Source organism: Apium graveolens, chromosome 10 (genome assembly GCF_009905375.1).
Source record: "Apium graveolens cultivar Ventura chromosome 10, ASM990537v1, whole genome shotgun sequence".
Classification (NCBI taxonomy): domain Eukaryota; kingdom Viridiplantae; phylum Streptophyta; class Magnoliopsida; order Apiales; family Apiaceae; genus Apium; species Apium graveolens.
The window spans coordinates 204,449,478-204,461,830 of NC_133656.1; the positions used below are offsets into that span (position 1 = coordinate 204,449,478).

At 33.2% G+C, this 12,353-nt stretch overlaps 1 protein-coding gene across 1 annotated transcript; it reads left to right on the plus strand.

The window, feature by feature from the left end:
* The first annotated feature begins 3,417 nt into the window (after positions 1-3,417).
* Positions 3,418-5,261, plus strand: LOC141693609 (protein JINGUBANG-like). The gene has a single exon (XM_074498761.1). It carries the CDS (start codon positions 3,657-3,659, stop codon positions 5,007-5,009), a length of 1,353 nt encoding a protein of 450 aa, XP_074354862.1. The 5' UTR covers positions 3,418-3,656; the 3' UTR covers positions 5,010-5,261.
* The last annotated feature ends 7,092 nt before the right edge of the window (positions 5,262-12,353 follow it).

The following is a 12,353-nucleotide window of genomic DNA, read 5'->3' on the forward strand; positions in this document are numbered from 1 at the left end:
ATTGTCTTCAGAATTGACTTGTCAAGTGACTGAAACAAGTAATTCTTAGCCATTAAATCCTTCAGCTTCATCTCCTCTAAGCTCGTTATTTTCGCTGCTGTCAATCCATCCCAACTAGCTGACTCAGTATAACCCTTTTCAACAGCAACCCGATACTCCTTGAAACGAAGGAGATTCTTCATGACCATGCTCCAATGATCGTAGTCACCATCAAACTTCGGAATGGAGGCTACTGCAAAGTTTGCTTCTGAACTCATCTCTTGTACTCCCTCAAGTGTTTAGTATTATTTTCCAGATCTCTCAAGTCACTCGCTCTGATACCAAATGTAAACTACAATATGAACTCAAAGCAAATAACTTATTTATTCCTTCTGAAAACACAACATATTTAAAGAGAAAACTACAATCACCTATATCTAAAAATAAGGAAACCACTACTACAACTACAACTAGAATAAAGTAAACAAACTCTTACTAAATCAACTATCGTCCACTAGCCAATAATGCTAAAAACTAGGACTCTTATTTGACTAAACTTCTCATTAGATTTCAGGAGTTAACTAGCTGCAAATGCAGTCTAGTTCAAGGGAGGAAATGATAAGTTTAGTCAAATAAGAGTCCTAGTTTTTAGCATCACCGGTGGACGATAGTTGATTTAGTAAAAGTTTGTTTCCTTTATTCTAGTTGTAGTTGTAGTAGTGGTTTCCTTATTTTTAGATATAGGTGATTGTAATTTTCTCTTTAAATATGCTGTGTTTTCAGAAGGAATAAATAAGTTATTTGCTTTGAGTTCATATTGTAGTTTACAATCTGACTATGATTCTCTCAGCTAGTTATTTTTAAGATTTTAAAATTTTAAAAACAAGATTTCATAATGATTTTGTATGTCAAAAAACAAGCTTTAATAACCATATTGAAGCACTGAACGACCTCTATTCTCTTGTGTTGACATTTTTCGATTTTGACTAATTTCGATTTTCAATCTTAACTGAATGATCAAATTAAGTTAATTGATAATTATTTTGAGTCAAATTTATAATGAGTGGCCTATTCGAAATTTTTGAACGATATTTAACCCAATATTTAAATAGTGAAAACTATAAAATTTTGTTCCAGGGACCCTTACCGGATCATCCTTGGCCGTGCCCCGCAACAATAATATTACAGACAATCGTAGTTGTTAATGTGATCTCATTTTTGCCTTGAGGTCCTAGTGCAACTTGTGACAAAAAGATGTCATTTGATTTCAACAAGTAGTTTAGTTTTTTGCTTATAATTCAATAATTCACACAGCTTTTTATGGCTAATCAACCTGAAAAGGTCCATGTTTTAGACAAATGTTATCTGGAGGCACTTTTTTATCTTATTTTTATAGCTACAGATAATAATTTGTATGCTGCAGATAACTGTAAAAAAAGAATTACTATGTTGATCAAATTTCCAATATCATATCACTTCATTAGTACTGTGGGGACATTAGGTTAAGTTGATTTTACGAAAGAAACTAATCACATTATTTTACTGTTACTGTAAAAAAAAAAATATTACTGAAATTCTATTCTTCAATTTCTTATTATTAAAAAAAAATTATTAGACCACAACGAAGTAGTTATTAGACCGAGCTGAGCAGAAGCTTTCTCCGTCAAAACGAGTCGAGCTAAGCCGAGGTGAAGCGAAAAATTTCTGGTCAAACCATCAGTTGACTGTTTAATTTACAAACCAAATATATTTATCTTTTTCTAAAAATTTTATCATATTACTAAAATATATAGATCTTAACATCCGTATGGTATGAACATTCATAAATATTTTTAAAAAAATCAAATTATCAATATAAGACTAAACACTAATTAAAAGTACCATTCAAACAATTGATTGATTATTAAAATAACAAGCAAAATTAATTTTTTATGAAAATTTTGTCTTATCACTAAAATATATAGATCTTAACATTCGTATGATTGGATCATTAATAAATACTTTTAAAAAAAATTGAAATATCAGTATGAGACTAAACACTAGTTAGAAGTATTATTCAAACAATTGGTTGATTGTTAAAATAACAAACAAAATATATTTATTTTTTCTAAATTTTTTATCATATCACTAAAATATATAGATCTTGACATCCGTACGGTTGGATCATTCATAAATATTTTTTAAAAAATAGAAACATCAATATGGGACTAAACACTAGTAAGAAGTACTGGTCAAACTAAGTTGACTGTTAAAATAGCAAACCAGATACATTTATTTTTTTCTAAAAATTTTATTATATCACTAAATTATATAGATATTGACATTCGTACAGTTGAATTATTCATAAATATTTTAAACAAAATTGAAACATCAATATGAAATTAAACATTAGTTAGAAGTATTATCCAAATCATTGGTTGATTGTTAAAATAATAAACAAAATAAATTTATTTTTTTCGTATAATTTTGTCTTATCACTAAATTATATAGATATTGACATCCGTACGGTTGAATCATTTAAAAATATTTTTAAAAAAATCAAAATATCAATATGGGACTAAATAGAAGTACAAGTCAAATTACTGGTTAACTGTTAAAATAACAAACCAAATATATTTATTTTTTCTAAATTTTTTATTATATCACTCAAATATATAGATCTTAACATTTGTACGGCTAGATCATTTATAAATAATTTTAAAAAAATTGAAATAACAATATGGAAATAAATACTAGTTACAAGTAGTAGTCAAATCACTTGTTAATTATAAAAATATAAAATTAAATTAATTAATTTTTAATATCTGAAATTTTTTCAAATTACTAATATATATATATATATATATTGACATTCGTACGATTCAATAATTGAGAAATATTTACAAAAAATCTAAATAAACTTCATAATAATCAAATATATATATAAATTAAATTTTTTTTTTGAATTTTTTCCAAGCCGAACTCGAGCCAAGCATACCAAAAGCCCAGTTCGAGCTCATTTTATTAATGAACACATTTTTGTGTTCGAATTCGAATTCGAGTTCTTAACAAACCAAGCCGAAACGAGTTATTAATGAGCCGAGCTCGAGCTTATTTCAAAACTCCAAATGTGAGTTCAGTTGAATATCCCAACTTGGGGGCCCAATAATTTAGTTAGTTTTTTCAACCAGTAGTCATTAATTAGCTGTGAATTATTATCAAATTATATTTAGGAAAATATTTGTCGTACAAAATGATGTACAAAATTTTATATATAATAACATGTTATGTTTTAATTAGAATAGGCCATCTATATTTACATCAATAAAATCAAATAAAACACCCCACATCAAATGTCATGTCATTATATACAAATATTTTATATAAAATTCTAATTTTGTACACCTAACACTATATTTAAGATTTGTTTTTATTAAATAGAACTCAAGTAACATTAAGATAATTGTTGTCTGTCCGGACATAAATGTGAACCATGCATCTATTTAACAGAAAAACCTGCCACACATAACACAAGTATCTCATTGCTCTGATTTTCCAAACCCAAAATTCCTCTACACCCCTGCCTCTGTCCTGTAACACCGCACCTTCTCTACAAAAACTAACCAATTCTCTTTCTACGACCTCTCTTCCAGCGTTCTGTTCCCTCTTCAACATCTCCATACCAGCTACAGAACAAGATGAGAGAAGACAGAAGAAGACTAGCTAGTGCCAAGTTTGGAGGAGTGGCAAGCATGCCTTTAAAATTAAGTAACATGATTCATTCAGATCCCAACATTCCTCTGAACCATGTCAATGTCGATTACTCTGATAGAGAAGGCACTTTCACTGCCTATGACAAGGCCCATTTAAGCGGGGAAGGCTCTCCTATAATGATGTCCCCCTGGAACCGAAATTCTCCCTTTACTCCTTGGTCCAACTTTGCAGTTCAAAATCCCGACGATCACCAACAAAAACTTCCACAAAATGCACTAGGTGGCTCCATTGTCCGTGAAGAAGGTCACATTTACTCACTAGCTGCCACTCGTGATCTCTTGTACACTGGCTCCGACAGCAAGAACATAAGAGTCTGGAAGAATTTGAAAGAATTTTCGGCTTTTAAGTGCAACAGTGGCCTGGTTAAGGCTATTATTATTTGCGGTGACAAAATCTTCACAGGTCATCAGGATGGTAAGGTCCGAGTCTGGAAAGTCCAGTCCAAGAATCCTAAGGTCCACAAACTCTCTGGTACTTTACCAACACTTATGGACATTTTCAGATGCTCAATCAAGCCGAAGAACTATGTGGAGGTGAAGCGTAACAAGACTTCTGTCTGGATCAAACATGGTGACGCCATTTCATCCATAAGCATGAACCAGGAAAAAGGCCTTCTCTACTCTGCATCATGGGACAGGACATTTAAGGTATGGAAAGTTGACAACTCTAAGTGCCTTGAATCCGTAAAAGCCCACGAAGATGCTGTTAATTCCATCGTTGCTGGAGCAAACGACATGGTATTCACCGGATCAGCTGATGGGAGTGTTAAGGTATGGAGAAGGGAATCACACAAGAAAGGTACAAAACACAATTTTGTACAAACACTTTTAAGTCAAGAATGTGCTGTAACTTCGTTAGTTTTTAACAAAACAAACTCAATTCTGTACTGTGGTTCCTCGGACGGGTTGCTAAACTTTTGGGAATGTGAAAAACAATTGTCGCATGGCGGGGTCCTTAAGGGACATAAGTTAGCTATATTGTGCCTTGCGACTGCTGGAAATTTAGTGTTGAGTGGATCAGCCGATAAGACAATTTGTGTGTGGAAGAGAGTGGAAGGGTCAGCTCATACGTGCCTCTCCATCTTAACGGGTCACACTGGACCGGTTAAGTGCTTGGCGGTTGAGAATGATGAGGAAACGTCGGAAACAGATAATCAGCAATGGGTGGTTTATAGTGGGAGTTTAGACAAGTCAGTTAAGGTATGGAGTGTATCAGAACAATCTCCTGAGCAGCGTGGAGTTTCTAGCTGGGGGTCCATTCCATCTGCAAAATATTGAAATTAGCGGTCCGCAGGCATGCTAATGTTTACATTATGTTTCTGATTGTGATTTCAATTTGTGGTCCATGGATGTGAATTGGGCTATAGGGGTAGGAGTAGAATGTAGAGTACGGAAGGAATAATATTCTCAGTTTGTGTGGCCTACTGTCCTGGAGAAGAGTGTGTAATATACATTGCCAATGATCCTTATTATTTCTTAATGATCAGATTGTAAAAATAATTGAAATGGTAAATCAGATTACGAGACTGATTTGGATGCGTAAAATTAACTTAACTTCGAAATTACTACTAATATTCATGTGTGTACAAGATTGTTACCGAAACAGAGAGAGGGAAGTTTGTGATTAAGTGTGACTATGAAACGCGGGTGACTAAAAACTGCAGAAATGTATGATAACCAGATCAACGTTTTCCGGATACTGATGTAATGAGCTTATTGAGTTTTGATGGTGCAACAGTTATTGCATCTTGACTTGATTATGAATATTTGTCAGATATTACTATTCTAATTTTCTAATGAATGACTGGTGTCCCCTCCAATCAAGAACTTGGGACTCACAATCACTAGCTAGTATGCTTTTCTCTTATGCAGTTGCGGAGGCAGGAGGTTAGTTATAAATTTTAAATTAATTATAAAATTAAATGTAACAATTTTAAAAAAAATTGGAATACTTTGTCATATTTATAACAAACAACATATATTTGGTTAAGTATATTCATTCCATGCCCACGTAATACAGCTGCTCTCCTATCCAATTTACACTCTTCCGGTCCAATTTACACATTTAGGGGTACAAACTAGGGGTACTAGTTCTGATCATATGTTGTTTCATCCGGGGTGGATATTTTTTTATGTATCCCTAGGAGTTTGTCAAAAAAATATTAAAAAAAAAAGAATTGTTCGCTTCAGTTAGCCACTTGAATCAGTTTTCTTATTCTGAATTGTTCACTTAAATCAGTCAGTTAATTCAGTTTTCTCGTTCTGAATCATCCGCTTGAATTAGACACTTATATATGTTTTCTAGTTCGGGTCAGATCTTCATCCTTGCATTCATGCTCTCGTCCGTGTCATCACATCTTTCATTGATGTACCATTATTGTTTCTTTTACAATTTTTGTTAAAGCGGAATCACCTACTCTAATAAAGATTTTTGTTAAAACAGAATCACTCGCTCCAATTAAGATTTTTGTTAAAGCAAAATCACTCGCTCAATTTCAAGTTTCTAGATAGATCACTCGTTCAGTCAGTTTCAAGTTTGTTTTATCTTTTATGAAATCTACTTTTTTGTTATGATAACTATTCAACAATTCCATTAATGGTTTTTTTTCTAATCGTCGTCGTCTTTGTTAGGTTTGTGTTTTTTTCCCTTACACAACTCTTGTTCTCACACCTATCAACTCTAGCAGATTTGATTTTCTCACACCCGTAAATTTTTATGGGGATAACATAGACTCTTGATAACATAATAAAATATGGTCTCAGGGTTATGTATTTCTCATTTCGTAATAAATTTTTTTTTATCGTAGGTAACCCGCAGCCGCTACCCTTCGGGTGCGTACTGGGTAAACCCTACGGACTCACGCAATAACCTGCAAATTACGTGAACCAAGGTAAAACAAATCATATCATTCTATAATATTCTAATTCCTTATATATCCTCATTTATCTCTAACACTCTCCCTCAAACTCATGACATTCAAAATCGTGAATTTATCAAAATTAAAAAAAACGGAATCTTTCGATTCAATCAGCCACTTGAATCAGTTTTATCTTTCTGAATCGCCCGCTTTAATCAGTCACGTAATTTAGTTTTCTCGTTTTGAATCATCCGCTTTAATCAGACACTTGAAATCGTTTTCCATGGTATGATTTGTTTCAACAATATCCTAATCTTTCTCTAAAAATATATAAAGAGTATATAAGATCATAGAAATTTACAATGGCTCAGAAAAGTAGTAAATTATTTCTCAGTTTGGCATTTTGAATCCACATACTCCAACTTGAGCAGGTTTTAGGAGTCTTGAGACATTTGCTATATATAATAATATTCTGTTTTTAGTTCAAGAAAATTCAAATATTGGGGATTCTATCCCCTTTGTATCTAAAAAATGATATTAATACAATGAAGTATGCAATTATTTTTGGATGAAATCACTTAAAATCTGAATGAAGAGTATGTTGGTATCAATTATACATATTAAACCTTTTCAATATCCCTGGTATCAATAGCAGTTAATTTTATTTTAATTAATCTGAATGTTCATTGTATGAGAATATAGATAAGAACATGCATTTTGTGAATTTCATATGTTTAAATCAAATTAATTACAAGAACTCCTATTTGAGCAAGCGCCTGAGTCAAACTTTTATTACTGATTCTGTAACTGATTAATACTCCATCTGTTTTCCAATATTTGACGTTCTAGGAAGTTGTATTTCTTTTTTATTTTTTGACATTCTCCTTTTTCCGTGTAATTTCTACCCTGCCCTTATTAACTTTTCCAATATTTTGAATTTTCAACACCTAACTGTAATTAATAAGGTGAGTGTATCAAGTTTATGTTTTTTCCTCACACAGCAAACCCTTGTTCTCGCACCTATCAACTCTAGCATATTTGATTTTCTCACACCCGCAAATTTTTACGGGAATAACCCAGGCTCTTGATAACATGATAAAATATGGTCTCAAAATTATGTTTTTCACATTCGTAATAATTTAGTATATATAGATGACAAAACTTGGTCAACAAGTTTAATATCTCCCAGCATTAAAAACAAATCATATCATTTTATACAATTCTAATTTCAACAATATGTTAATTTATCTCAAACAACCTCCCTCAAACTCACGATATTTAAAATAGCGAATTTGTCAAAATTTTAAAAAAAATATATATGTTCGCTTCAATCAGCCACCTGAATCAGTTTTCTCTTTCTAAATCATATGTTTTAATCAGTCATTTAATTCAGTTTTCTCGTTCTGAATCCTCCACTTTAATCAGATACTTGAATTTATTTTTTATGATATAATTTGTTTCAACAATATCCTAATTTATCTCTAACAATATATGAAGAGTATATAAGAAGCAGAGAAATTGACAGTGGCTCAGGAAATTAGTAAATTATTTCTCAGTTTGGCATTTTGAATTCACAGACTCTAACTTGAGCAGGTTTTAGGACGTCTTGAGACATTTTCTATATATAATAAAATTGTGTTTTGTTTTTAGTTCAATAAGATTCAAATATTGGGAATTCTATCCCCTTTATATATACAAAACGATATTAATAACAGTGAAGTATGGAATTATTTTCCGGACGAAATCGCTTAAAATCAAAATGAAGAGTACGCTGGCACCAATTATACTTATCAACCCTTTTCATCATCCCTGGTATTAATAGCAGTTAATTTGCATTATAATTATTCTGAATGTTCTTTATGTGAGAATATAGATCAGGACTTGCATTGTGTGAATTTCACATGTATCAATCAAATTAATTACAAGAAGTTCTATTTGAGCAAACGTCTGAGTCAAACTTTTATTACTGATTTTGTAACAGATATACTCCCTCTGTATTCCAATATTTGACGTTCTAGGAAGTTGTATGTGTTTTTTATTATTTGACATTTTCTTTTCCCCGTGTAATTTGTACCCTACCCATATTTATTTTTACAATATTTTGAATTTTCAACACCTAACGGTAATTAATAAGGTGAGTTTATCAGGTTTGTGTTTTTTCCCTTACACAACAAACCCTTGTTCTCGCACCTATCAACTCTAGTAGATTGGATTTTCTCACACTCTTAAATTTTTATGAGAATAACTTAGTCTCTTGATAACATGAAAAAATATGTTCCCAATGTTATGTTTTTCTCATTCGTAATAATTTAGTATATATAGATGACAAGACTTGGTCGATATGACTTGGTCAAGAATTTTAATATCTCCTAACAATAGAAACATATCATATTATTCTATGATATTATAATTTCAGCAATATCCTAATTTATCTCTAACACCCTCCATCAAACTCACGATATTTAAAATCGCGAATTTGTCAAGAGAAGGCTGATTTTGTGACGGCTTATGTTTTATGGGTTGAGAAGGATGGGGTGGCTAGGGCAGCGATTTTGGCAGCTTTGGCGAACACCTTTTTCGATGTTTATTCATCAGATGCCTATACTGCTAAAGTCTTGTGGGATACGCTGGACCAAAATCACAATACTGATTCTCAAGGTCTTGAGAAGTATTATGTGACTAGGTTTCTTGATTTCAAGCTGGTGGATGGAAAATTCATGACTAAACAAGTTCATGAGTTTGAGATGTTGGTTCAAGCTTTGGGTGAGTCCGGAATGGTCTTACCTGAGAAGTTTCGAGTTATGTCAGTGATTTAATATCTCCCTAAGTCTTGGGAAGAGTTTGTTCTCTCCTTGAAAAGATATAAAGGAGGGATCATATGGACTAACTTGATGTTGGACATCTATGTGCAGGAGCAGCACAAGTCCAAACAAGGACATGTGATGTATGTTGAACATGGGAGCTCGAAGGTGAATGTAGTGACTCTAGGACATAAAAAAGGTAGTCGCTAAGAAGGCTAACACTAAATCTGAAAAGAACAAGGATAAGAAACCAAAGGCGAATAAGCTATGGACAAGTGGGTCATTGTAGTAAGGATTGTCCTGTTACGAAAGCTAAGAAAGTTGTAGAGATGGCTCAAGCAAACACTGTGCCTCAACTTGGAACCACTAGTGGTCCTGTCGCTAACATGGTTGTTGGTGAGGTTGTTGCCTCCGATACCAAAGACAGGTATGTTACGTACAATCTTGTACTACTTTCCACTTATTTGTCACATGAGTGGTTGATAGATATTGGTGTTAATGTGCAGATTTGTGCTGATATTAGTTTGTTTATATCTTATCAATAGAGTCATGGAGTGACTGTGGCAATGGGGAATGCTAGTGCTGCACAAGTGCTTGGACTAGGAAACGTGGACCTGAAGTTTGCTTCTGGGCGGATTATATCTCTCACTAGAGTGCATCATGTTCCCTCTATTCATAGAAATATAATAAGTGGAATTTGTTTAGTTAAGAATGACTTTGAACTTTCTTTGAAATCTAATAAACTAGTGATTACTCACACTTGTACATTTTTGGCAAGGATTACTTGTCTGATGGTATATTTTTAATAAATATTGAACCCACTTTGGGTATTTGTATTAATGATAGTATTGCACCTTCTGTTAATTTTGTTGAATCATCTGATTTGTGGCACATACGACTTGGTCATTTAAATTTTGGTGCTCTAAAGAATATGATGAATTTATAGTTGATTTCAAAGCATTCAATTGATAAGAAATCTAAGTGGCAAGTGTGTGTAACTGTTAAATAAACAAGGAAGCCTTTTCATAATATTGTTAGGGATTCAGACTTGTTAGATTTTGTTCACTCGGACATATGTGAATTCAGTGGTGTTTTGACTATGGATCACTGTAGATATTTCATTACCTTTATAGATGAGTGTAGTAGATATTGTTATGTTTATTTACTTAAATATAACGATGAAGCACTAAATAAATTTATTTTGTTTAAAAATGAAGCTGAAACACAAACTGGCAAAGTACTTAAACGTTTGAGGTCTGATAGAGGTGATGAGTATACAAGTACCTTGTTTAATGAATTATGCGCAAGTAATGGTATAGTTGATGAGGTTACTCCACCATACACACCAAGATAAAACCAACACCAGGGGCTCTAGTTTCGACGACACATCATACGAGTATAATTTATGTATCACTGATGTCGGGTGATAGTAAATTTAAGAGATTATCGTGGTCGATAAAGATTATGCAGAGGGAGAAGATTGTAACAATAGAGAGGAAGAAATATGTGGTCAGTTTTCAATTTGTATTTGAACCACCATCACCCTTTGTTACATCGGTAGTTGTCTCGACACATACGATAAGTAATTAGGCTTTCAAAAGTTGGTAGTTACAAATTTCTTTACGACACTTCCCAAAGGGAGAAGAGGTACAGAGGAAGACAATTTGTGATCACCAAGATTCAATTCAAAAGTACTTATAGGGATGGCAATCGGGTCGGTCAAAACGGGTTTAGCAAAAACCAAACCCGAACCCGATTATTTTTGCCAAACCCGAACCCGGAAAAACCCGAACCACTAAACCCGAACCCATCGGGTTCGGTTCGGGTTCGGTTCGAGTTCGGATTTGTAGATCACTATTAAATTGCACCTTAATTTGCACAAACTCTAGTGAAAAATTACTATGATCTGATTTGAGCAAAGTGGATAAATATGACATTGAAATTTTTGGGGTTGAATTAGAGGGTTTAGAGAAGATAATGGATAATAGCTCTAAGAATAAAAATTTTAGTGAAATAATGCAACAATCTTGAATTTTAGTATACTTGTATTGAACATACTTGCTAAAAACATATTTCAACGACTTTAATGCAATATTGTGTAAAAAGTATATTTTTTTAGTACTAATATTAGTAATATATTATATTATATATTATATTACTACTTATAAAATATAAAATATTATTTATATATTAACAAGGGTTTCGGATCGGGTTGGAACGGAACGAGTTTCAGGTTTTCGGGTCGGGTTCGGAACGGTATGCCTTAAACCCAAACCCGACCCGAAAATGGTTCGGGTTTAAAAATCAAACCCGAACACGAATCCAAACCCGAAATATTCGGGTTCGGTAAAACCCGATCGGGTCGGTACGGATCGGGTATCTATCGGTTCGGTACAAATTGTCATCCCTAAGTACTTATTAGAGACACGTGGTATAGAAGATGAGGGCATTTTTAATCGAAAATATCTAAAATATAAAGATTAGTCGTTGTAAGTATGTCACATGTGAATACAATCGTGGGCTCGGGTTTTTCTCATCCATTTTATTATTTTTAATATTGAATAAATATTTATTATTTCCGCTATTATTTATAATTATCACATACTATTTTTGCCATGCATTAAGTCGGGGTCTTCACGAAAACAATCTCCGTATTCTTCAAATATAGGGCTGTAATTCGGGCCGAGCGAGCCGAGTTTCGAGCCGGGCGTAATTCGAGCCGAGATTAATCGAGTCGAGCCAAGCCGGCTCGTTTAGTTAAACGAGCCTAAACCTCTGGCCGAACTCGATTCGTTTAATTTCACGAGTCGAGTCGAGCCAGCTCGTTTAGCTAAACGAGCTGGTTTTAACGAGTCGGTCGAGTCAACTCGTTTAATTTTACACTTAATCGAGCCTAAAGCTCTACCTGAACTCGACTCGTTTAATTTCACGAGTCGAGCCGAGCCGGCTCGAGTAATTAAACG